At 39.4% G+C, this 27,909-nt stretch overlaps 2 protein-coding genes across 4 annotated transcripts in view; one reads left to right on the top strand and one right to left on the bottom strand.

Annotated features, from left to right (window-relative positions):
* The window catches only part of LOC119521664 (zinc finger protein 30 homolog), a 203,595-nt gene that overhangs the window by 58,135 nt on the left and 117,551 nt on the right, over positions 1 to 27,909 (bottom strand). For 2 of the 3 annotated variants that reach the window (XM_037820192.1, XM_037820193.1), the window contains exons 1-2: positions 712 to 1,043; positions 333 to 404 (exon numbers count right to left, since the gene is read on the bottom strand). The exons of the other annotated variant lie outside the window; for it this stretch is intronic. In XM_037820192.1, coding sequence (XP_037676120.1) covers positions 333 to 365 — 33 coding nt within the window. In that variant the 5' untranslated portion in view covers positions 366 to 404; positions 712 to 1,043. Of the gene's footprint in view, positions 1 to 332; positions 405 to 711; positions 1,044 to 27,909 lie in introns of those variants that run through there. 3 annotated transcript variants of the gene reach the window in all.
* Positions 3,971 to 4,491, top strand: LOC119521703 (40S ribosomal protein S24-like). Its single transcript, XM_037820286.1, has one exon. It carries the CDS (start codon positions 3,986 to 3,988, stop codon positions 4,376 to 4,378), a length of 393 nt encoding a protein of 130 aa, XP_037676214.1. The 5' UTR covers positions 3,971 to 3,985; the 3' UTR covers positions 4,379 to 4,491.

The following is a 27,909-nucleotide window of genomic DNA, read 5'->3' as shown; positions in this document are numbered from 1 at the left end:
TTTTAATTGGGGATTTAAATTTTCTTCATTGGAGATATCTGTACTTTTGAAATAATTTAAACAGTCATGCTTTACTTTTATAATCAGAAAGAAACACTATTATAAAAAGACAGCATAAAGAAAAATATTAAATCATTTGACAAATTAGTAAGTGAAAATCAGATGTTGTGGGGGACAGGAAGTGGGGCACTTCGGAGCCATCACATTTTCTCAAGGGAAGGAATTCCAGGGATTAGGTCATCTGATGGGCAAGAATTTTCAAGAAAAGGAAAACAAATCATGTCCTACAAAGAACAGGGGATTTCAGGGAACAAGGGGAAATGCCACGCTACCTTAGAGGTGCCTTGTGGACATTCCACTGCCATTCTCTCCTCTCTGGAAGCCTCTATCCAAGCAAAGCAAAACTGGGAAAGGAAAAAGGAGTAAGGAAACACCAGGCTCTTAAACACAATCACAATCACAACCGTAGTCAAAGCCCCCCACCCTCAACGAACACACAGTCCCACACGTAGTCACAAAATAATACACGCATAATCGTAACCGCACAACCGACCCTCCCCTCAGAGTGCCAGTCACGGTCACACAGACACACGCCCACCGCAGGGACACAGTCACAGTCACATACACACTCTCACAACCTCCCCTTTTCAGTCCGCTCCCCGACACACCCCCAACCCACCCGCCCCCAGCCCGAGCTCCCAGCAGTCTCACCTCAGCCTCCTACAGTTCAGCGGGCTCAGCTAGCATCAGACAGGCCAAGTTGAGAACCAACAAAGCCCCGAGGCCGCTAGCCACACGAAGCCGAAAATCTCGCACAGTCCCCAGGAGAAGGTCGAGTTCCCGCGGGAGGGATCCCTAGAGGCCTCTGGGAGATGTAGTCCAGAAAGCGACGGCCTGCCAAAATTTTGGCCTGTCATTCCGACTGCCTGCGGCGCGGAGCTTTGACCAAGCCAACATTGCTTGCTCGAGCTGACCTGCGCATCCGAGCCTTCTGAGAGTCTCAACCCAGCCCCGGAGTGAGGCTCGGTTGAGCGGCAGTCACACACCTGCAACCCACTGGGTCTCCTGGGAAATGTAGTCTAGGACCTCTCCGGTGGCGGGAAGGGCGGGGTCAGGGTACGCAGAGTCTCCTAGGCGCTGAGGCTGGGGCGGGGCGTTTGTGACCAAGCTGACTTGTGTCGGGGAGGCTTCTCGGAATTGCGCTTAGCCCTGGGTTCGCGTAGACGCTACTGATGAAGGCTGCCGCGGAGCGTGGAGCCAGAAGAGCGAACCCGAAGGTGGGAGTTGAGCGTCTAGGATTAAACTAGCCTAGGAAGTGTTAGGAGAGGAATCCGGGAGCCCAGGCGTGTATGTGAGAGAATACGAGTGATGTGAGACCGTGGTGAGACTACGTGTGTGACTGGGTTGTGGGGGGGAGTAGTTGAGTGAATGAGAAGCTGAATGCGTGTAAGATTGGTGTGTATGTGCGTGATGAGGGTAATGAGTATGTATGTGCGGGTATGTGTAGTGGGAACAAGATTGTGTATGGATCTGTGTGTATGTGTAATCACCTGAATATGGTCACTGTATGGGTAACTGTAACTGGCCTCATCAAGTGGTGATAATAAGGGTGGATGTTAATGGAGCATCAATTTTAAGGGGGGGGGGGCGTAAAAACATTTGTAATTGATACAATAAATAAATATAAACACATTTATTTTGGAATACAATGCAAATTAGCATGATTTTTAAAACAGGGTATATTTTATCACTGGGGAGTGGGTATCTGTGTTCTATTCAAGACCCTCCCTCCAGGCATTTGCTCTCCTCTGTTCTTTGCGAGACATTGGTTCGTAAGGTTGAGACAAGTGAGTGTTTAGTTCAACAAGAAACACCAACCACAATGAAAAGACGTTCAGAGGAAGCTGTGCTGGAGAACTAGAGCAACACAGCCACAATAGGAAAAGAAAGCTTCTCTATACAGTTCAAATTTTGAAAATAAAGTGCTGTTCATTTCTGAAATTTCTGGAACCTTTATGGATTCAGCTTTGAGATATAGGTTTCAGATATTCTCAGGGCTTTTGCTACATGATCGTGTATGCTTAACTTTTAAGGTGAAAGGTTATTTACTTTGTTCTTTAAAGGTCCCGGCTCAGTTTGGTTTTGAGATGGTGCTTGAATAAAAATACAGGTTTTTTGGCATTTTCCCACAATTAGGCAATTGCATCACCAAACCAGATGAAATTTTCAAGTTGGAATAAGAAGAGAGTCCATGGGTGGTAGATATAAGAAATGAAAAGGAGGTTCTGTCTGAGTTAGAACCAGAGATATATGACTGGGACACGGAGGCAGTTGACACCACTGAAATGTTTTTCATGGTTTTCTTATAGGCCCTACTCTTTTTAAGTTTCAGTTGATGTGAGTCTTTTAGTCATCTTTCTTCCTTTATCAGAGGCCTCCCTTTATTTACTCAGATCCTGAGAAACACATTCCCCCTTCTAATTCATAGCCTACATATGCAATCAATCCTTCTTAGGTCTGCAGTCTTTCAAAACTCTTTATTATTTCACACTGAGGCTTCTTTTCATTATATTCAATATTTTGTCTTTACATTATTAAAAGCTTCAGGGTTATATTTTACATCTGCATTTCCCAGTGTCATTTACTTCCTGCCATCATCTTTCAGCAGCCTTCGTTTATTTCTTGAGGTTGCTAGCTTGAAAAATCCTTGCTACTTTTCTCTTAGCTCTCCTTTTGTCATTTTGTTTTTAAATTTTATGTTTTTAATATGAATCATCAAATTGGTTTTTAAAATTTGAACATTTTGATGAAAAAGAAGTCCCTCTAATTCTCTTCTTCACATGCATCTACTATTTCCAGTTTTTATGTAAATTATTTCTTGATTATACCAACATATCTGTATATATATCTTCTCACCTTTATTTTTCACAATACTAACAACTGTTGAGCAGTTTTTTTACTCACTATTATTTCTTAGAGGAAATTCTGTATTAATACATATTTCTTATTCTTTCTAGTGGTGGTATAGTATTTTATGATAGGACCTGTGTCATGATTTATTTAACCAGTAACATGTTAGTGAATTTTGGGGATGTTTCCAGAATTATGCAGTTTGGAATGAATATCTTTGTATATTTAGATCTGCACAGATGTGCACATACATCTTTGTAACAATTTGTTATAAGAGGGAGTGCTGGACCAGAGAATATGTGTATGTATTTGCTCTTCAGATAGAATGAACCAATTTCCATTCCCACCAAAAATCTGTGAAAGTGCCTGTTTCCTGTTCCTGTCAAGCAGTTTATTTCTTCATTCAGCAAATATTCATTTAGTTGTTATCTATGCCAGGTGCTGTTCTAGGTACTAGGTAAGCAACAGTGGACAAAACAGCCAAAATTTTCTGTCCTTAGTAAGTTTACAGTCTAGTTGGGGGAGATGGGCAATGGATGTATAAATGAAAATATATAGTACTTCAGATAAAGGTACAATCTGTAGAGAAAAATAAACCTTGGAAATGGGATAGTGAGTGCCAAGAAGTTGCAATTTCAGATAGAAATGGTTAGGAAAGGTCTTATTAAAAAGAAAATATTTGAACAGTGAGATGTGAAGATATTTGAGTAAAGAGCATTTCAAGCAGAGAAAACAACAAATATAAAGGCCATGGGTGGGTAGAATCCTGGTATATGCAAGAAACAGCAAGTAGCCCAGTGTGACAGGTAGAGAGTAGTAGATGAAGTCATACGACCTAACAAGGGCACAGATTATGGAAAGCCTTGGAGACTATTGTAAGAATTTTGCTCTTGCTCTCAAGTGTGATGGCAGTAATGACCTAATTTCTTCTTCAAATGGTGATAATGTATGTGTATCTTCTTGGATATGAGGCAATAGTGAGTTTTGATTAGAGGAGTGATGTGATCTGACTTACATTTAAAAGAGATCACTCTGGCTCTTTTCCTCTCTGACTGCTTGAGGATCATCGGCCATCATGAATGACACGGTAACCATCCGGACCAGGAAATTCATGACCAACCGACTACTTCAGCGGAAACAAATGGTCATCGATATTCTTCACCCTGGAAAGGCAACAGTACCTAAGACAGAAATTCGGGAAAAACTAGCCAAAATGTACAAGACTACACCAGATGTCATCTTTGTATTTGGATTCAGAACCCATTTTGGTGGTGGCAAGACAACTGGCTTTGGCATGATTTATGACTCCTTGGATTATGCAAAGAAAAATGAACCCAAACACAGACTTGCAAGACATGGTCTGTATGAGAAGAAAAAGACCTCCAGAAAACAGCGAAAGGAACGCAAGAACAGAATGAAGAAAGTCAGGGGGACTGCAAAGGCCAATGTTGGTGCTGGCAAAAAGTGAGCTGGAGATTGGATAACAGAAGGAGTAAAAGACTCTTCAATGACTTGATCCGTGATTGTGCAGATTTTACCAGAGGATTAATAAAACTAAAAACTTTGAAAAAAAAAAAAAAAGAGATCACTCTGGGTATTGAGTGGAGAGTAGAACAAGGAAGCTGGGAAACTAGTTAAGGGGCTATTGGAATAATCCAGCTAAGAGAGCCTGGTGTCCTTACTCTAGGGTGATAACAGTGACAGTGATAATAGTTAGATTCTAGATATCTATATCTCTATATATTTCTTAACTGATTTTTATTTTATTAACAAAGTTGTAGGTTTTCAGGATAGTCATGCATAAAATCAGGATTCCCTTTCACCACCCCAACACCAATACCTTGCATTGGTATGAAACATTTGTTACAATGGATGATAGCACATTTTTGTAGTTGTCCTATTAATTAAAATCCATGGTTTAACTTAGGGTTCACTGTTTGTGTAGTGTAGTTCCATGTATTCTTTTAAAAATTTTTATTGTATTACCATATACACAATCTAACATCTCCCCTTTTAATCACTTTTAGATATGTATTTCAGTGCTGTTAATTGCATTCACAATGTTGTGCTACCATCACTGCCATCCATTACCAAAACATTTCCATCACTCCAAGGAGGAACCTGTGCATTTTAAGCCTTAACTTCCCATTCAGCAAGATCATACAAATATTCATCCTTTTGAGTCTGGATTATTTCACTCAACATAATGTCCTCAAGGTTCATCCATGTTGTCACATGCTTTAGGACTTCATTACTTCTTACTTCTGAATAAATTACTTTGTTTGTACTATAATCTTTCTATTGTTGTATATAACCTGTATATATTGTATATAGCCTTTTTATTTTTGAGTTGTAGGATTTCTTTATATATTCTGGGTATTAAACCTGTATCAGATATGTGGTTTCCAAATATTTTCTCCTATTGAGTATGCTGCCTTTTCTCCTTTTTAACAAAGTCCTTTGATGCACACATGTATTGAATTTTAAGGAGGTCTCATTTATCTATTTTTTTTCTTTCATTGCTTATACTTTGGGTGTCAAGTCTAAAAAACCATCACCTACCACATGATCTTGAAGATTCTTCTCTATATCATCTTCTAGGAGTTTTAGGTCCTGTCTCCTACAATTAGGTCTTTGATCCATTTTGAGTTAATTTTTGTATAAGGGATGAGATAGGGGTTCTCTTTCATTCTCTTAGATATGGATATCCAGGTCTCTAAGCAACATTTGTTAAAGAGACTGTTATGTCCCAGTTGAGTGGACTTGGCCGCCTTGTCAATCTGTTTCTGAACTCTCAACTCGGTTCTATTGATCAATATGTCTATCTTTATGCTAGTACTATGCTTTTCTGACCCCTGTAGCTTTGTAATATGCTTTGAAGTCAGATATATCCAATTTCATTCTTCCTTTTCAAGATGTTTTGGCTATTTGGGGTTCCATCCTTTCCAAATAAATTTAGCAGTTGTCTTTCCTATTTCTTCAAAGTAAGCCATCAGAATTTTGAATGGGATTGCACTGAATCTGTAAATCAATTGGGTAGAATTGACATCTAAATGATATTTAATCATCCAACCCATGAACATGAAATGTCTTTCCATTTATTTAGGTCTTTGATTTCTTTTAACAATCTTTTATAGTTTTCTATTGGTCCTTTACATATTTGGTTAAATTTATTACTAGATATTTGATTCTTTTAGTTGCTATTGTGAATGGAATTTTTTCTTGATTATCTCCTCAGATTGCTTAGAAACACTACTGATTTTTGCATGTTGATCTTGTATCCCACCACTTTGCTGAACTTGTTTATTAGCTCTAGTAGTTTTGTCATAGTTTTTTTGGGGGGAAGACTTTCTAAATATAGGATCATGTCATCTGCAAACATTAAAAATTTTAGTTCTTCCTTTCTAAGTTGGTTGCCTTTTATTTCTTTTTCTTGACTAATTGCTCTAGCTAGAACTTCTAGCACATGTTGAATAAGAGTAGTGACAGTGGGCATCCTTATCTTGTTCCAGATCTTAGAGGAAAAGCTTTCAGCCTTTCACCATTGAATACTATGTTAGCTGAGGGTTTTTCATATATGCCCTTTATCATGTTGATGAAATTTCCCTCTTTTCCTATCTTTCTAAGTGTTTTTATTAAGAAAGGATGCTGGATTTTGTCAAATGCTTTGTTTCATCAATCAATATGATCAAGTTGTTTTTCCCCTTTGATTTGTTAATGTAGTATATTACATTAACTGATTTCCTTTTTTCCTCTCTTAATTTGTCATATGTTCTTTAAAAAAATCTCTTAGTGGTTACCCTGGAGATTACAATATTCTTCTGTGATTTTCAAATGTAACAAATTATTGCTTTTACTACTTTCACAATAAAGCTAAGACTGTAGACTACTTTAACTCCATTTACTCCATTCTTGTTTTGCTTTATTGGTGCCACATATTTTAATTCTAAATACATTTAAAATCTGAGAGGGCATTATTATATTTGTAAAGTCAAAATTCATTCTTATTTATTTATATATTTACTCTTTCTGTTGCTTTTGATTCCCTCCTGAATTTGTTTTTGCTCCATCTGGGAACTTTTTCCTCTTGAAGAACTCTATTTAGTATTTCTTTTAGTGCAGTTGTATTGGCAGTAGATTCTCACTGTCTGAAATGTCTTTTTTCTCCTTTGTATGAAAGAGATTTTTGCTGGCTATAGAATTCTAGGTTGTGTGTTTTTCTCTGGGTTTCAGTGGGAAATTCTCTGCCATTATCTCTTCAAACATGGCTTCTTCCCCTTGCTGTCTCTTCTTTCCTCTTAGGACTCCAATTATACATACATTAGATATTTTTACTATATCTCATATGTGTTTTACTCTCTTTTCTGTAATACTGTTTCTTTTCTCTCTGTGCTTCAATTTGTGTATTTTCTGTTGCTCCCTCTTCCAGGTCTCCGATGATCTGTTCTATATTCTTCCGTTAAACCCCTTAAGTCCTTAATGTCAGTATATATTTTGGGGTTTTAGAACATTAATTTGATTCTGCTTTATAGATTCTAGTTCTTTGGGGGTAATTCTCCATCTTTTCATCTTTTTTTAAAGAAGTCCTTGTCTACTTTAATATTGGGATCACTTTTTGGTCTGTTTCTATGATTTGTTTTTTCTCTTGGCTTTCTGTTATATATTGCTTTATCAGCAAGGTTAGTAGCTTATTAAATTCTAGACATTTTGTATGAGTACTGTACACATGTGTGCCAGGTTGGATGTATTACGTCCCCCCAAAATGCCATGTTCTTTAATGTAATCTTGTGGGGTCAGACATAATAGTGTTGATTAGGTTGGAAGCCTTTGATGTTCCCATGGAGATGTGACTCAGTCAGCTGTGAGTGAAATATTTAATTGAATTATTTCCATGGAGCTATGGACCCCACCCATTCAGCGTGGGTCTTGCTTTAATCACTGGAGATCTATAAAAGAGTTCACAAACAGAAGGAACTCAGAGCAGCTCAGAGAGACATTTTGCAGTTGGCTGCTGAAAGCAGACTTTTGCTGACACTTTTGGGATGCTAGCCCAGTGTTTGCTCCCGAGAAGCTAAGAGACGACAAAACATCCCCAAGGGCAACAATTTGAAGAATGCACAGGAGCTGAGCGAGGAGCTGGAACACAACCCAGGATCAGCAGATGCCAGCCACGTGTCTTCCCAGCTAACAGGTTTTCCAGATGCCAATGGCCTTTTTCCAGTGAAGGTACCCTATTGTTGATGCCTTACCTTGGACACTTTATAGACTTAAGACTGTAACTTTGTAACCAAATAAACCCCCTTTATAAAAGGGGCTTTATAAAAACCAACCCATTTCTGATGTTTTGCAAAATGGCAGCATTAGCAAACCAGAACAACATGTGTATGTGTACTAAAAAATAGTAGAGACTGCAGATCTTTCTCTAGAAAGGATTCACTTTTTCTTCTGCTGGCAGATAGTTTAGGGGCTGATCACCTTAATTCATATAGTGACTGAGCTAAGTCAAGACTTCATTAAATTTTTGTTGAGGTTCTTTTTGTTTCTGGTTTGCCTTTGCTCCAAGGGGATAGCACTTTAGGGTATAAGAATCTGTTGTGTTCAGCAGGTCCCTTCATCTATCAGGGTCGAACTCAAATCTTTGTCTCCTTAGCCCAGTAAGACTGCCAAAAACTCTGCTCTGCCTTTTGGAAACTTTCAGCTAAGCTTCCTAGCATCCTGACTCACTCAGTTTCAGAAGTGGGTAAATGTCTTCAGGCAATAACCAGCCATATGTCAGAGTCAGTTCTCTGACCCTCCTTTCTCACACAGATCTTGGCCCATGAAGTCCTTCATTTTGTCTCCTTAAGCCTGCAAAACTGCAAAAAAGACCCAACATTCTGGATTCCCTCTCTTTTGTCTTCTGCCAAGAATTGTTAAATTCTCCAGGAAAAATGATTGCAGAATGTTTGTAGTTCCCAACAACCTAAAATCTTGACTATTATTGTCCTGGTTGTTTCAAAATCTCTTTAAAGCCTTTCTATATGACAAAAACAAAACAGAACAAAACAAAACAAACACATAACCAAAGTAAAAAAGTTCCACTTTTATTTTATATTTCTTCTACTTCCCTGCCAGAAGGTTGGTTTGCTGCAAGCTACCCCATAGAAACCTACAAGCGAACTTCTGCAGTTTTGACTATACTGTTGGCTTTATTTCATTAGGAGTAAAGTTGAACATCTTTTCAAATGTTTATCACTATCTCCATAAACTCTTTACTGCATACTTTGCTTGTTTTAATAATACATTTACATTCTAAAAATGTGGAGTTTTTTTCATTGATATGTATGAGCTCTTTATACATGATGGAAATTCATGCTTTGTCTCATATATTAATATGTATTACAAATATTTTTTGCTGGTGTCTATATTTTCACTTTATGTCCATTTAAGTCCTTTGCCCACTTTTAAATTATTATTTTCTTATTGTTGAGTTTTTAAAGCTCTCTATATAGTCTAGATGTAAGCCCTTTTTCTGATAAATGACTTGAAATATTTTCTCCCCTCCTGTGCTTTGTCTTTTCTCTTAACAGTGTCTTTTGAAGAGCATACATTTTATGAAGTCTAATGGGGCAATTTGTTTTTTTATGTATTAATTTTGATGTCATGTCTAAGAATTCTTTGTTTAACTCCAGGTATTTAAGCCTTTCTTCAAAAGGTTTTATAGTTTGATATTTTACATTTAGGTCTGTGATACATTTTGAATTCATTTTTGTGTAAATTGTGAAGTTTAATTAACGTTCTTTTTTGCACATGAATGACCAGTGTTCTCATCACCCTAATAAGAGTGGCTCACTATGCCTAAACTCTTTATGCAAACAATATGGTTTATGCTAAACAGGAGCTTTCCCTTTGGGAGTCTGGATTCCTCATACAAGCCAGGCAGAGGCTGCCTGTATGACTAGCCCCCAATGTAGACCCTAGGCACTAAGTTTTTGATGAGCTTTCCGTGGTTGGCAACATTTCACACATATTCTCACAACTAGTTCTGGGGTAATTAAACACTTAGTGTGTGGACTCCACTGGAAGAGGAATCTTGGAAGCTTAGCCCCATGCACCATTTCCCTTTCTGATTTTGCTTTGTATTCTTCCATGGCCATTAATGGACTATCTGCTGAGTCCTGTGAATCCTCCTGGTGATTTATCACACCTGGGAACCTCACAGTAGTAACTGAAGTAAATAAGTTTTATGTCTGCATGGGCACACCTTTCCTTCTGCAAGGCCTTTAGTATGGGGGTTTCAGTTAACCCATTTAGCAGTTTAGTTAATAAGCAAGATGCAGAAGATAGCTACAATTTGCATTTATGTAAATTTTAAAAATAGATTACTGATAAGCCACAATATTACCCTAAAACTCAGGTTAGTGGTCAGCTAGGGGCCCGGGGTGGGAGTCGGAGGTGGGGACTAGAAGTGGTCACATGGGGTGGACACTTCTTGAGATACCAACAATGTATTCTTTTTTTTTTTTAATATTGTGGCAACATTTATATATATTATATATGTGACATAAAACTAGTCACTTTAACCATTTTTGAGTATACAATTCAGTGGCATTATTTTTACAATGTTAAAAATACCATTATGGGAGACAGAATAAGATGGCGGCATAGAGAGGAGTGGAAGCTAATTTGTCCCCCTGGAACAACTAATAAACAACCAGAAACAACAAGTAAATAATCTGGAATAACTGCAGGGGGACAAACATGACTGTCCACTTATCATACAACAACCTGAACTGTGAGGAATGCCCAAGATCACAACATAAAATCTGTAAGTAAAAAGTGTGGATCCAAGCTGGAAGCCCCCTCCCCCCATGGCCTGAATTACAAAGCCTCACTGTGCTAGACAGCAGCACTCTCCCAGCAAGTGAATATAGCTCAGCTGAGCTCCAGCTGGGGTTTTAATTAACAAATATGGACTGCTCAATACAAGCAGCCAGAGGCTTATGGTGATGACTAACCTTGGACAGCTGGAGGGCGGCCGTGGACTGGCCCTGAAGGGGGCTTTCTGTCCCTTTTTTGGCTCAGTGGAGAAAGCCTCAGCCATTTTCAGTTCCCAGCGCTCTGACCCAGACAAGGGTGGAGATAGCACAGGCAGAGTCTATTCAAATGCTAATGACCTCCTCCTGGGGGAGGGGTATCTTCCCTAACAGGAAAGAGGTGGGGCCTAGCTCTACTACCCACCCTCCATTCAGAACCACACCCCAGAGACTGAGGGAAAAAAGCCACAGGTCCCACCTCCTTACACAGTCAGGAGCAACAGGCTGACAGGCTGCACCTGCTGGGCAGAAAAGCACAGTGACTTGAGGCCTCACAGGGTGCACCAATCTTCTAAGACACACCCTCAGAGAGATGTGATACTATTGCCTTCTTCTAAGACCTGAGCCTGTTTTTGTCTGGGAAAACCTGATTGGTATAACCAAGGAAACCAGATGCCTAGACAACAGAAAACTACAACCTACACTAAGAAAACCAAAGTTATGGCCCAGTCAAAGGAATAAACTTAGACTTCAACTGAGATACAGGAATTTAAACAACTAATACTAAATCAATTCAAAAAGTTTAGGGAAGATATGGCAAAAGAGATGAAGCATACAATGAAAACACGGTGTACATAAGGTAAAAATTGAAAGTTCGAAAAAACAGCTGGCAGAATCCATGGAAATGAAAGGCACAACACAACAGATGAAAGACACAATGGAAACGTACAACAGCAGATCTCAAGAGGCAGAAGAAAACACTCAGGAACTGGAGAGCAAGGCACCTGAAAGCCAACACACAAAAGAACAGATAGAGAAAAGAATGGAAAAATATGAGCAATATCTCTGGGAACTTAAGGACAAAATGAAATGCAGGAATGTACATGTCATTGGTGTCCCAGAAGAAGAAGGGAAAAGGGGCAGAAGCAATAATAGAGGAAATAATCAATGAAAATTTCCCATCTCTTATGAAAGACATAAAATTACAGATCCAAGAAGTGCAGCATACCTCAATCAGAATAGATTTGTATAGGCCTATGCCAAGACACTTAATAGTCAGATTATCAAATGTCAAAGATAAAGAGAGAATCCTGAAAGCAGCAAGAGAAAAGTGATCCATCACATACAAAGGAAGCTTGATAAGACTATGTGCAGATTTCTCAATAGAAACCATGGAGGCAAGAAGGAAGTAGGGTGATGAATTTATGATACTGAAAGAGAAAAACCATCAACCAAAAATCCTATATCTGGCAAAACTGTCCTTCAAATATGAGGGAGAGCTTAAAATATTCACTGACAAATAGACAATGATGGAGTTTGTGAACAAGATACCTGCTTTACAGGAAACACTAAAGGAAGCACTGCAGACAGAAGGGAAAAGACAGGAGTGAGAGGTTTCGAAAACAATTTTGGGACGTAGTAGCACAACAATGTTAGTACACTGAATAAAGATGACTGTGAGCATGGTTGAAAAGAGGAAGTTTAGGGCCATGTGGGACACCAGAAGGAAAGAGGAAGGATAAAGACTGGGACTGTATAACTCAGGGAAACCTAGGATGCTCAATGATTGTAATAAAACGTACAAATATGTTTTTACATGAGGTAGAACAAATGAATGTCAACATGGCAAGATGTTCAAAATAGGGTGTGATTGGGGGGGAAATACACTCAATTCAAACTAGAGACTATAATTAACAGAAACATTGTATTATGCTTCCTTTAATGTAACAAAGGCAATAGACCAAAGCTAAATGCATATGGTGGGGGGGAATAGGGGAAGGGTATGGAACTCCTGGCATTGGTGATGTTTTCTGACTCTTTATTTTAGTTTAATGCTGTCTTTCCTTTTGTTGCTTTCTAGCTGTCACTTTTTTTTTCTCTCTCTCTCTCTCTTTCTTTTTTCTTTTTCTTTTGTCTCTCTACCTTCTTTGACTCTTCCTCCTCCTTTATGGAAGAAATGGAGATGTCCTTATATAGATAGTGGCGATGGTGCTGAATACATAAATATGTGACTATACAGGGAAGCAATGATTGTTTACTTAGGACAGAATGTATGGTGTGTGAACAAAACTGTCTTAAAAAAAAAATGGGTTGGGAAGAGGATCCAAGATGGCAGCATAAAGAGGAGTGGAAGCTAAGTAGTCCCCCTGGAACAACTGAAAAAAAAGCAGAAACAACTAGTAAATAATCCGGAATAACTGCAGGGGGACAAACGTGACCATCCACTCATCATTCACTAACCTGAATTGGGAGGATTGCCTGAGATCACAGCATAAAACCTGTAAGTAAGAATTGCAGATCCAAATCGGGAGACCCCTCCCCCACAGCCCAAGCTCTCTGTGGTGCCAGAGAGAAGCTCTCTCCCAGCAAGCAAATATAGCTCAGCTGAGCTCCAACTGGGGTTTTAATTAGCGAGTGTGAACTGCTCACTACGAGGTACAAATCCCCAACAAGTAGACAGAGGCTTTGGGTGACAACTGACCTTGGAGACCTGGAGGGTAGCCTCGGACTAGCTCAGTTCCTTTTTCAACTCAGTGGAGAAAGCCTCAGCCATTTTCAGTTCCCAGTTCTGTGACCCAGGCAGTGCGTGGCACAAGCAGAGAGAGACCATTGAAATGCTAATGACCTCCCCCTAAGACATCTGTCTTCTCTGAGAGGAAAGGAGTGGGGCCCAGCTCTACTACCTGCCTTTCATTCAGAACTTACACCAGTCAAGAATTATAGGCTAATCTTTGCATCAGGCAGAGAGCGCCCCTGCACAGCCCGGCAGCCCAGAGCTTCCCTTGAGGGATGATGTGCACTAGTGACGTAGCACAGCCTTCCCTCAGCAGAGGTCCTGGAAGATCACAGCTGAGAAGGGGTGCCCGCTCAGAAAACCCAGGGACACTACGTCTGTACAGGTGGTTTGTGGGTCAGTGACAGAGAAAATCTGGGGCAAAACTGAAATGAAGGCTTAGACTCTTACAACAGCCTTGAATCTCCGGGAACACCTGGGAGGTTTGAATATTAAAGCGGCCCTGCCTCCCTGACCATCCAGACACATGCACTACGTTCAGGGCGGACAGCTCCAACAACAAACCGAAACTGAGTTCACCAACTGAACCCCACAAAAATCATTTCCCCACACACCACAAGGACAAAGTTGAGGACTACTGACTTGAGGGGTATAGGTGACTCGCGGACGCCATCTGCTGGTTAGTTGGAGAAAGTGTACGCCACCAACTTGTATTTCTGAAAAATTAGATTGGTATTTTTTTTACAACTTGAAAGAATCCTATCAAGCAAAGCAAATGCCAAGAGGCCAAAAACAACAGAAAATCTTAATGCATATGATAAAACCAGACGATATGGAGAACCCGATCCCAAACACCCAAATCAAAATATCAGAAGAGACACAGTACTTGGCACAATTAAGCAAACAGTCACAATCAAGGAACGAAAACATGGCACGTGATATAAAAGACATGAAGAAGACCATGGAGTAGGATAAAAGGGACATAAAGAAGACTCTAGAAGAGCATAAAGAAGAAATTGCAAGATCGAATAAAAAAATAGAAGATTTTATGGAAATAGAAGAAAGTGTTGGCCAAATTAAAAAGACTCTGGATACTCATAATACAAGATTAGAGGAAGTTGAACAATGACTCGGTGTCCTAGAGGTCCACAGAACAGAAAATGAAAGAACAAAAGAAAGAATGGAGAAAAAAATTGAAAAGCATCTTAGGGATATGATAGATAAAATAAAACATCCAAATTTAAGACTCATTGGTGTCCCAGAAGGGGAAGAGAAGGGTAAAGGTATAGAAAGAGTATTCAAAGAAATTATTGGGGAAAACTTCCCAAACCTTCTACACAATATAATACACAAAGCATAAATGCCCAGCGAACTCCAAATAGAATAAATCCAAATAAATCCACTCCAAGACATATTCTGATCAGACTCTCAAATACTGAAGAGAAAGAGCAAGTTCTGAAAGAAGCAAGTGAAAAGCAATTCACCACATACAAAGGAAACAACATAAGACTAAGTTGTGACTACTCAGCAGCCACCGTGGAGGCGAGAGGCAGTGGCATGACATATTTAAAACTCTGAAAGAGAAAAATTTCCAACCAAGCATACTTTATCCAGCAAAACTCTCTTTCAAATTTGAGGGAGAGCTTAAATTTTTCACAGACAAACAAATGCTGAGAGAGTTTGCCAATAAAAGGCCTGCCCTACTTCAGATACTAACAGAGAAACAGAAAGGAGAAAGAGATATAGAGAATTTTAACAGACATGTATAGAACCTTACATCCCAAATCACCAGGACACTCGTTTTTGTCTAGTGATCACAGATCTTTCTCCAGAATGGACCATATGCTGGGACATAAAACAAGCCTCAATAAATTACAAAAAGAAAAACAATTGAACATATTCAAAGCACAATCTCTGACCACAATGGAATACAAATAGAAGTCAATAATTTTTGAATTGTAACTCCACTATTTACTGCCTACATGATATAAAATACACAAACTCTAATGACAAATCAGTGGTTTTGAATTCAATGTAAAATATGTAATTTTTGACAAGAACTATATAAAGGTGGGGGAATGGAGGAGTATAGGTACATAGTTTATGTGTCCTATTGAAATTAATTTGGTATCAAAGAAAAACAAGATTGTTAGGGATTTAAGAGGTTAATTTTAAGCCCCACAGTAAACACAAAGAAATTATCAGAGAATATGACCATAGAAATGAAAAGTAGAGTATGGGTTAAGAGAAATGGGGGAAGGGGCAATGGGGAGTTAAGAAATGAGTGTAGGGTTGCTGTTTGAGGTGAAGGGAAATTTCTAGTAATGGATGGTAGGAAGGTGATAGCATTACAACATTCTAAATGTGATTAATCCCACTAATGGAATGCTAGGGAGGGGGTGGAATGGGAAGATTTAGGCTGTATATATGTTTCCACAGTTGGGGGAAAAAAAAAAAGTCTAAATAGATGACAATTGAATGCCAAGGATGACCCTGGATGGGATCTGAGGATGGAGGACAGGAGGCTCAAAGGAACACAGTTGAGACATAAGGAAAAGCAAATACAGAATGTAAGCTTTGTATCATTGTTGAATCTCTTGTACTTCTTAGCTGCGCTTAATGGGATTGCATAAAAGAATGTTCTTGTTCATGGGAATTGTATATGTGAATTATAGTGTTTGTTCAAGGATGTGTGCAGCTAGCTCTCATATGTTCAGAAGACAAAGCAATAGATGATAAACGATAGATAGGGAAAGAGGGAGGGAGGGAAAGAAATAGCGGTGTGACAACATGTTAAAGTTAGTGGATTGGGGTATCGGGGGGGTCAGGGAATGCTGGAATTCTGTGTATGGGGTTTGTATTGTTTTTGCAACTGTTCCTGTAACTTTGAATTTATTTCAAAATAAAATGTAAAATGACCACAGACATAGGGGACTGGTGGTTTGATGGGTTGAGCCCTCTACCATAGGTTTTACCCTTGGGAAGACTGTTGCTGCAAAGGAGAGGTTAGGCCTCCCTATAATTGTGCCTAAGAGCCTCCTCCCGAATGCCTCTTTGTTGCTCAGATGTGGCCCTCTCTCTCTACCTAAGCCAACTTGAAAGGTGAAATCACTCCCCTCCCCCCTACGTGGGATCAGACACCCAGGGGAGTGAATCTCCCTGGCAACGTGGAATATGACTCCCGGGGAGGAATGTAGACCTGTCATCGTGGGACGGAGAACATCTTCTTGACCAAAAGGGGGATGTGAAAGGAAATGAAATAAGCTTCAGTAGCAGAGAGATTCCAAAAGGAGCCGAGAGGTCATTCTGGTGGGCACTCTTACGCACACTTTAGACAACCCTTTTTAGGTTCTAAAGAATTGGGGTAGCTGGTGGTGGATACCTGAAACTATCAAACTACAACCCAGAACCCATGAATCTCGAAGACAACTGTATAAAAATGTAGCTTATGAGGGGTGACAATGGGATTGGGAAAGCCATAAGGACCACACTCCACTTTGTCTAGTTTATGGATGGATGAGTAGAAAAATAGGGGAAGGAAACAAACAGACAAACAGACAAAGGTACCCAGTGTTCTTTTTTACTTCAATTGCTCTTTTTCACTTTAATTGTTATTCTTGTTATTTTTGTGTGTGTGCTAATGAAGGTGTCAGGGATTGATTTAGGTGATGAATGTACAACTATGTAATGGTACCGTGAGCAATCGAATGTACGATTTGTTTTGTATGACTGCGTGGTATGTGAATATATCTCAATAAAATGAAGACAGTGTAGATAAGATGTGCCGAGAGTTTCTCTGTAAAATATGAGCGGAGAAATGGGGCAGCAGCTGGTGGGGGTGAAATAACCCGTCAGTATGCTGGTGAGGATTCTGTTTGCTGGTGGGAATGAGCCATGAGGAAGAAAAGTCTTGGTACGAGTAAGCTGGGTTTATCTGTATGGGTGTACTGAAATTGCAAGAATTAAAGAAGGGTAGAAGTGTTGCAGACATTATTGTGCCATGAGCTCAACTTTTCAAAAAACAAGCGGAAATCACCTGTGTTTGGTAGATGTCAGCAAGAGTGAGGGGTGGTGAGTTATATAATCTGATGGCATGAAATTCAAAGCTAGGGGTTTTATGGAGGAGGGAGGGAAGAAGGTCTGAAAGTAATAAAGAGAAGTAAGGAGGACACCTGCTCCAGAGCCAGATATATTGGGCTGTAGGGGGAAAAAAAGTTGAGAGGCTTGCAGAGTCCTTTGGAGAGAGAGAGCCAGGTTTCTGTTAGATCTAGAAGGTGAAGGGACTGTTCAAAGAAGTGGTAATAGAGAATTTTGCTTTCAATGAATTACGAATTCCAAGGGGCATATTGGAAACTGAAGAGTTGGCAAGAGATGAGAAGAGGAGATAGATGGGAACTGATATAAAATACAGTGCCTGAAATGAAGGGTGTCTAGAGAGTCTGGGGCTTCTTATAATGGACATAAACATGGATACAGAGCACACTGACACTGACACTCTTTTTGGATTCAGTACAGTGTTGGAGATGTAGGTCTGCCTCAAAGGAGGCCAAGGATAAAAGCCGTAGAGGTGGTTGTGGTGGGCAGAATAATGGCCCCACAAATCCTAATCCCTGAAACCTTTGAATATGTTACTTTACATGCAAAAATCATGGAGAGAGGGATGTACCTATTTACTGTTGATGAGGAGGCAGAATGGTGTAGCCTTTCTGGAGGTCATTGTGGTGGTTCCACAAGAAGCTAAGTATGTGGGGGCCATAAGGTCCTGCAGCCTCATTATGGGGTATGTATTTGGAAGATCTGAGAGCAGAGACATGAATGGACATTTGCACACTGGTGTTTATGAAGGCAGTTATTCATGATTTGCAGTGGGTGGAGGTGGCCTATGGGTACACTGACTGAGGAACAGAATGGTGAACTGTGGTGTATGCATGCAATGGAATATTGAGCAACTACGAGAAGGAGTGAAGTTGTAAGACACACAAGGAGGTGAATGGATCCTGTAGACAGCATTTTGAATGAAGTACACCAGAAACCAAGGCAAACACTATAATGCCTGACTGATATGGACTAACTACAGTGTGTAAACTCAGAATTTAATCTTAGAGCACAGCCTAACAGGGAAATGATTATTGTAATGGTCCCTAGATTGTAAGCTCTTACAGCAGTCAAATCTATTCCTGAATTGTAATGGCTGTCTCCAAACTCTGAGATGTTGATCCCTTGGTGTATAACCTGATTGGTCTCTGGAACACTGGGTATCTGTGTGACACCTGAAATTCAGAGCTAGAGCTTGGGAGATATGAATGTCAGTATTAATACATACAGCAACTGTTAAAAAAAAAAAAAAAAGCTGAAAAAAAGCCCAGACTTCAATTAGAGATATGAATGAAGCAGATCTGGTTAAGACTAGGACAAATCGGGCCAAAGGGTAAAGGTTGAAACTCTGTGTTAAAACTTCAACTTCCATGTGAGACCAAGGGAAGAAATGTTTATTTGGTGTAGGATCTATATTTTCTAAACAATATAACTTCTACAGTTGGTTTGTTCAAACACAATTACATGGAACTTTGAATAAGAAGTGAGATATGGTAGGTCTGTATAGGTTAGAGTGAAATAGCAAACACATTCCAAAGTAATTTGGGCGGAGAATAAAAATATATATTCAGGGCCCCACTGAGGAGCTGGGGGAGGATGCAGAGGTGCTGGACTTCCTCACCTGGATTGTTGCTGATGTTCTCACAAACACTGGGGACTGATGGCTTGACATGCTGAGCCCTCTGTCTTGGGACTTGCCCCTATGAAGCTTGTTACTGCAAAGGAGAGGCTAAACCTGCTTATAATTGTACCTGAGTGCCTCGTTGTTGCTCAGATGTGGCCCTCTCGCTAACTAAGCCACCTTGGCAGGTGATCTCACTGCCCTCTTCCCTACATGGGACCTGACTCCCAGGGGTGTAAATCTCCCTGGCAATGCAGGATAGCACTCCCGGGGATGAATCTGGACCTGGCATCGTGGGATTGAGAACATCTTCTTGACCGAAAAGGGGATGCAAAATGAAATGAAATAAGGCTTCAGTGGCTGAGAGATTTCAGATGGAGTCAAGAGGTCACTTTGGTGGACATTCTTACACACTATGTAGATAACATTTTTTAGGTTTTAATGTATTGGAATAGCTAGAAGTAAATACCTGAAACTACCAAACTCCAACCCAGCAGCCTTGACTCTTGAAGACAATTGTATAACAATGTAGCTTACAAGGGGTGACAGTGTGGTTGTGAAAACCTTGTAGATCGCACTCCCTTTAGCAAATGTATGGATGGATGAGTAGAAAAAGGGGGACAAAAACTAAATGACAAATAGGGTGGGGTGGGGGGGATGATTTGGGTGTTGTTTTTTATTTTTATTTTTTATTCTTATTCTGATTCTTTCTGGTTTAAGGAAAATGTTCAAAAATAGATAGGGGTGATGAATGCACAACTATATGATGGTACTATGAACAGTTGATTGTACACCATGGATGATTGTATGGTATGTGAATATATCTCAATAAAACTAAATTTTAAGAAAAAGGGATTTAGAAGATGTGATTACCTTAAGGACTTTGAAATGGGGAGATTATCCAATTGAGCCTAATCTAATCACTTTGGACCTTAAAACTAGTGAAACTTTCCCTTCTGAGTATAATGGCAGAGGGAGTAATGACCACAGAAGAATGGTCAGAGAGAGAGATGCAATGCTGCTGACTTTAAAGATAGAAGAAGGGGATCATAAACTGAGGAATGTGGGTGGCCCCTAACAGCTGGAAAAGGCAAGGAAATGATTCCTTCCAGTGCCTCCAGGAAGGAACGTAGCCCTGCCAATGTCTTGATTTTAGCTCGGTGAGAACTATGTTGGACATCTAACCTCTAGAAATGTAAGATAATAAATTTGTGTTTTTTAAACTACAAAGTTTGTGGTAATTTGTTACAGCAGCAGTAGAAACTAATACAGGTAGTGTGTCTTGGTCTCAGTGCTGTGGTGTAGTCTTGATATTTGTGACATGAAGGGACTTCAGTCTCAACCCTTGATAGAATTGAGTTCTTCAGATCAAGCACAAAAGCCCCCTCTTCTGTGATATAGTAGAAGGCTTAGGGGAGGCATGGTCTTCTCAATTTTGTAATTTCCAGTTTTGCTACATTGTGATATTTTTTAACTTTGGAATTTAATGAATTTTTCTTTGTGGTCCTGTGTATGGACAATGCCTAGTTACTTATTTTCCAGTTGATTTGTCCTGGATTGAGACGTGTTTGAAAATCCTCCATTATCAATGAATTTTTATCTCTTACATAACTTGTGGCTTCTGCTTTGTGAAAGTTGCAGTTGGAGTACAGACATTCATAATATGTTTATTGTGAATTGTAGACGTTAGTGTTTTAACATGCTAAAGGTCATAGCTCTGCTTATTTTTTGTTTGTTTGCATTTGCCTTGTAAATAGTTGCCCATATTTTGTGAAATAAACTTTTTAATGAAGTTTTTCATATATTCAGACAACTGTATACAGGATGCAAAATCAAACAATACACTCAAAACTGCACAGCTCAATTGATTACCGCAAATGGAACACCCAGATCAAGAAAATTAAAACATTACCTGTACCTCAGAAGTCCCTTGTGTGCTTCTGTCCAGTTAGTATCTCTGCTAAAGTAACCACCGTATATCAGTTTTGTCTGTTTTTGAATACATATATATATGTAATCATATGTATGTACCCTTTTGTGTTGGCCTGTTTGTTTGTGAGATTCATCTGTATCGTGTAGAAATAGTTCATTTGTTCATAGCATTCCAGTGGTTGAATAAATCAACTTGATTTGTTCTACTATTGATGGACATTTCAGTTGTTTCCAACTTTGGGCTCACGTGATCATGCTATGAACATTCTTGCTCTTTTTTATTTTGTTTTCATATATATGTGTTTTTGCTGAGTGTATTTCCAGGAAAGGAATTACTGGATTATAGGGTAGGTGAATCTGTATAAGCAGATACTGTTTGTTTTCCAAAATGGGTGAACTAGAAAATACTCCCAGCAACAGTTTATATAAGTTCCATTTGTTCCTCCTTGGTATTGTCAGACTTTAAAATTTTTGCCAGTATGTTGGATGCATAGTAGAATTGCATTGTGATTTTCCTAACTGATGACTAATGACATTAAGCACCTTTGTTTTAATGTCTGTAGGGTATTGGATAGCTTCCTTTGGAAAGTGCCTGTTCAAGTCTTTGGCCAGATTTTTTTAGGGCTTTTGCGACGTTTTAATGTTGATTTGTAGGAATTCTTCATATATTCTGCAGGTGTGCCCTTTGTCAGCTATGTTTATGGAAACTATCATCTCCCAGTCCATGGCTTGCATTTTCACTCACTCTTCTGATGAACAGAAACTGCTTTTTAAAATGTAGTCCAATTCATCTTGTTTTTCCTTTATAGTTTGTACTTTTTGCATCCTATTAAGGAAATCTTTGCCCATCCAAAAGACTTGAATATATTCTACTCTATTTTCTTCTATATTTGTTATCTAATCATTCACATGTAGTTGTACACACTTTCTGGAATTTATTTGTATATGTGTTATAAGGGAATCATCAAGATTCGTTTTCCCATATAATTATCCAAGTTGACCCAGCACCATTAATTGAAAAGACCATCCTTTCTATATTGTGTTGCACTGTCATCTTTGTCACAAATCAAGTGCCCTTCTATGCCCAGATATATTTCTGGATTTTCTGTTTTTCCCACTTTGGTCTATTGGGTTATCCTTGCAACTATTCCATACTTTTTAGGGAGGGTCATTTTCATATTCTTCATTTTCTATTTGTCCTTTTTCATTTTTCTACAATGAATATGTTTTCCTCATGTAATGAAGAAGTTATACTTAAGAAATCCACTGTCTGACTCATTTTTTATAAATATTTAACTTAATTTTTAAAATCAAAATTCAGTAAAATTATATATATTGCTGTGCACATTGTTGGGGATTGAATCATGTCACCCACAAAAGGCATGTTCTGGTCCCACCCCCTTGGACCTGTGGGTTTGAATCCACCTCTAAGTAGGACCTTTTAAGATACTGTTAGTTAAAAAGTGTGCGCATGCTGAATGAGGGTGGGTCGAAATCCAACAGGCTGAAGTCCTTTTAAGTAAAGAAAATTGGGCACAAGAAAAAAGCCATGGGAGAAACAAGAAGCTGGAAGTCAGTGGAACTTGGAAGAGAAAGAAGACGTTGCCATGTGCATTACTATGTGATGGAGAAGCCAAGATAGCGTGCTCTGAGACTAGAGCCAGAAGTGGTTCTATCAGGGACTTCCCTGAGTTTTCAGGAAGTAAGTCCCCAGAGAACAGAGCTTCTGATGAGGGTTTAATTGATAACCCTTTGCTAAAGAGGGGTGGCTGAAATGGATCCAGTCAGCCATTTCAGAGGAAGTCAGGATGGGAAATGCAGTTTTCCAGAAAGGCTCTGTGAAAAGTTTTGTGTTTGATGGACCCCCTTGAACTGGGTGCACAGCTGACAAAGTTTTTGCAAAATTTATATCAGCAGAACCACTGCCATCCTGGGGGACAGAGAAGGAACTAATTGAAGGAAGAATGACTTTGAAGTCAGAACCATGGAAACAAAGGTCTGGACTGAAAAGATCTCTTTTAAACATGAGAGAGGGCCTGCCCACATGCATGGAAAGGGAAGTTGGCTCCTGCTGCTCCAGCACTTGGTGTGGGTGGGCCTTGTGCCCTGTTGCTCAGGGAGAGTGCCACCATTCCAGGACTTGGAGATGGTGGGGCCTACACTGCCCTGTTCAGGAAGAGCATGGCCACTGCACAAGTGCTTGGCAGGGGTGGCAATGCTACTCCACCATCCCCAGAGGACAAAAAAATGAATCCATAGATGACTCTCAGACCTTGAAATCTAAAGGAGTTTGCCCTGCTGGGTTTTGGACTGTTTGGAACCTGTGGCCTCTATTTTCCTTGCACTTTTTCCCTTCTAGAATAGGAATGTTTATTCTATGCCTGTCCTTCCATTGATGGAAGCATATAACTTGTTTTCTAGGTTTCATAGATCCTGCAGTCAGAGGAATTTTGCCCTGGAATGGACCACACCCATAACTGATTTTGATGAGACTTTGGATTTAGCATTGTTCTGAAATGGATTAAAGCTTTTGGGATGTTGTTATGGAATTAATGTATTTTGCATGTGAGAACATGTCTTTGGGGTCCAGAGGACAGCTGTGGTGGATTAAATTGAGTACCCCAGTTTGGACATGTTTTTGGTCTTGGTCTGCCTTCTGGTGTGTGTGTACCCATTGAAAATGAGATCTCTCCAAGACATTGCTTCATTAAGGAATGGCACAATTGAATCACGTTGGGCTTTAATCCAGATTACTGGAGCCTTTTATAAGCAGAGTGAAAGTCAGATGGAGAGAGATGCCATGGGGAGTATCCAGAAGCTGGAAGTCAACAGAACCCAGAAGAGAAAGGAGAAAATGCCACTATGCACATTGCCATGTGATGGAAAAGCCAAAAAACCCCACAGATGCCAGCCAGCTGGAAGATACTGACCTGGGGAAGAAGCAAGCCCTCTAGCCTCTGTTGTTAAGCCAGCACATTGTATATTTTTTGTTTTAGCATCTAGGAAACTAAACCACCCACTATTTTGGAGCACTGAATTTTGCAGTGGAGAAATCAAATGACAACAGTATTTCCTTTTTCTTATAAGTAACTTGATATTTTTATCTTGATTTCCCAGATTTCTAATTTAGGAGATGTTTTGGTACTGATGATTTGGGTCATTTTCTAATAATTTTCATCTGTTTTTATCTGTTTCATTTTGTTCAGTTTACTAATTTCCGTATTATTTATTCCATAATATATTTTCTGTGGATTTGTCATACTTGTGCTCCTTGTAGTTAATTTCATTTCTGAAAGGATTTTGCCTGTTTCTTTTTTCTTTTTGAATTCTCCTAGCTTCCATTTCACCCCTCTCCATTGTTTATCCATCACCTCCTGCCCTTTCCTGAGATCTTGCATCTGTGCATATAGTCTGACTTCTGAGCTGCAATTGAATCTTAAATTAATTTTTTTTTATTCATATTGGAATGTTGGGTAATAATTTTCATCGTCTCTGACATAATTTTTTTGTGTGGAAGAGAATTTTTGCACTCTTTTCAAACTTTTATATAATATCTTTGGATGCAGTGTTTCTAGCTTTCTGTTATTTTTTGGATGTGATGGATTTTCCTAGAATAGCTGACATTTGTACATTTTTACTGAAAGGTGAATGCGGCAGGGGTAGTTTTTTAGGCCTCTCTGCTGCAGGGTTCTCTCCTCTGTTACTGCAGTAGAAGACAACTTTGAAATATGGCCTCTCTGAGTAGCCAGGCCTTTTTTCTCGTTTAGAACCTAACCTTTGTTGTTCAGAGCTTCCTGGTTGAGGAGAACTCCTACAGTCGGTTCTGCATTCCCTCAGTGTCTTCTCTGGCTGCTGCAACTAAAGAATACAACCAAGGTATTTTACAACCTTGAGTCCCCTGGCATCTCCAAGCCTCCTTTTACTACTGCCGCCATCAGTCACATCCTTTTCATATCATTCCTGCTCACAGAAATACCCATAGAGGGTGTGCTGCACTCCACAAGGGAGTGAATGTTTGCTGGACAATTCTGAAATCTCCACGTTTCTCATTCTTTTGCAGCATCACCATGTGTTCTGGTTTGCTAATGCTGCCGTTATGCAAAATACTGGAAATGGATTGGCTTTTATAAAGGGGGTTTATTTGGTTACACAGTTACAGTCTTAAGGCCATGAAGTGTCCAAGGTAAGGCATCAATAGGGTACCTTCACTGAAGGGTGGCCATTGGTATCCGGAAAACCTCTGTTAGCTCGAAAGGCACGTGGCTGGCGTCTGCTTGCTCCCAGGTTGCATTTCAAAATGGTATTCTCCAAAATGTTGCTCTTGGGGCATTTTGTCCTCTCTTAGATGTAGCTCCTTTTCAAAATGTCACTCTCAGTTGCTCTCCAAAATGTCACTCACACCTGCACTGAGTTCCTTCTGTTTGTCACCTCATTTATATGGCTCCAATGATTTAACTCAGATCCACCCTGAAAGGGTGGGGTAACACCTCGGTGGAAATTATCCAGTCAAAGTCATCATCCACAGTTGGGTGGGTCATATCTCCATGGAAATATCCAATCAAAAGGTCACACCCTAATCAAAAAGATTAATCAATCTGCCCCCACAAGATTGCATCAAAGATAATGGCGTTCTGGGAGCCATAATACATCCAAACCAGCACATTCTATCCCCTGGACCCCAAAATGACATGATCTTTCCATATACAAAATACATTCAGCACATCACAATATCACAAAAACTTAAATAATTTCAGTAGCAATATGTAAGTACAAGATCCCATCCAAATCAGTTATAGGCATGGTCTGGCCTAAAGCACACCATGTCTTTCCACACAGGTTGTGTTCTTTCAGTTGTTTTTGGCAATATTTCCAAATAGTTTGGGGTTTATCAGTTTTCTCTATTTCCTAGTGGTCAGGATTTTCTTTTATTTTCCTTTGTTTCTCTGAACATGTTTTTTCCAGAGGAGAAATGTCAGGATTGGAACTAGATCTTCCTAAGAACAATGTAACAGTTACAGTCAAGTCCTTTCTCCTTCCCAAACACAAAAGTATATTTCAGTCCATGGTCTGTTCTCCAGCTATTCACTCTTAGAAAGCACTTAAAGCCTCATCAGACCACTAAGCCTCAAATCGTACTACATGCTTTAAATTTTTGCGAACTCTTCACAATGAATATATCAACCTACCTTCTAGCCTCCCACACAAATTTTCTTCTATCTCTAGTTAGAAACATTTTTTTAACCTTACCTGAAAATTGCAGAATGATTTATCATCACTTTTGAAATAAGGCCCAAACTCTGTAGCCTATTATTTAAGGCTTTTCATTATGGGATCCCTGCTTTGTCCATTTCTGTTTTTCACTGGCCCTCCCTCCCACTTTATCCTCCTTGAATATACAAAGATGTCTGCTTGATTTGCACATGTTATTTCCTCTGCCGGGGAATCCTTCCCCCTTGCCCCGTCTCCTTTGGTAGCCCTTGGTTAGCCCTCCAAGGTTCAGCTCAAGCATGATCTCCTATAGAAAGCTTTCCCAGACTAGTTTTGGTTTGAGCTACTTTGAACTGCTTGTCTCCTACATCTATGAAAATCTTTATTTCCTATTGTCTTGTGATTTTTCCCTTTCGAGTTTTTAATGTGTTGTAATACATTGATTGTATTTCTTATGGTGAACCATCCTTGCATGCCTGGAATGAACCCCACTTGGTCATGGTGTATGATTTTTTTAATGTGTCTTTGGATTCGATTTGCAAGTATTTTGTTGAGGATTTTTGCATCTATATTCATTAGGGAGATTGGCCGGTAGTTTTCCTTTTTTGTAGCATCTTTGCCTGGTTTTGGTATTAGATTGATGTTAGCTTCATAAAATGAGTTAGGTAGTGTTCCATTTTCTTCAATGTTTTGAAAGAGTTTGAGTAAGACTGGTGTCAGTTCTTTCTGGAAAGTTTGGTAAAATTCCCCTGTGAAGCCATCTGGCCCTGGGCATTTATTTGTGGGAAGATTTTTGATGACTGATTGGATCTCTTTGCTTGTGATGGGTTGGTTGAGGTCTTCTATTTCTTCTCTGGTCAGTCTAGGTTGTTCATATGTTTCCAGGAAATTGTCCATTTCCTCTGCATTATCCAGTTTGTTGCCATACAGTTGTTCATAGTATCCTCTTATAATTTTTTTAATTTCTTCAGGATCTGCAGTTATGTCACCTTTTTCATTCATTATTTTGTTTATATGGGTCTTCTCTCTTTTTGATTTTGTCAGTCTAGCTAGGGGCTTGTCAATCTTGTTGATCTTCTCAAAGAACCAACTTTTCGTGATATTTATCCTCTCTATTGTTTTTTTGTTCTCTATGTCATTTATTTCTGCTTTAATCCTTGTTATTTCTTTTCTTCTACTTGGTTTAGGATTGGTTTGCTGTTCATTTTCTAGCTTCTTCAGTTGATCCATTAGTTCTTTGATTTTGGCTCTTTCTTCCTTTTTTAATATATGCATTTAGTGCTATAAATTTCCCCCTCAGCACTGCTTTTGCTGCATCCCATAGGTTTTGGTATGTTGTGTTCTCATTTTCATTCGTCTCTATATATTTAGCAATTTCTCTTGCTATTTCTTCTTTAACCCACTGATTGTTTAGGAGTGTGTTGTTTAACCTCCAGGTATTTGTGAATTTTCTAAGTCTCTGATGGTTATTGACTTCTAATTGTATTCCATTGTGGTCAGAGAATGTGCTTTGAATAATTTCAATCTTTTTAAATTTACTGAGGCTTGTTTTATGTCCCAGCATATGATCTATTCTGGAGAAAGTTCCGTGAGCACTAGAAAAGTATGTGTAT

The sequence above is a fragment of the Choloepus didactylus genome, chromosome 27, assembly GCF_015220235.1.
Source record: "Choloepus didactylus isolate mChoDid1 chromosome 27, mChoDid1.pri, whole genome shotgun sequence".
NCBI classification, from domain to species: domain Eukaryota; kingdom Metazoa; phylum Chordata; class Mammalia; order Pilosa; family Megalonychidae; genus Choloepus; species Choloepus didactylus.
This window is presented reverse-complemented; position numbering and strand designations above follow the sequence as displayed.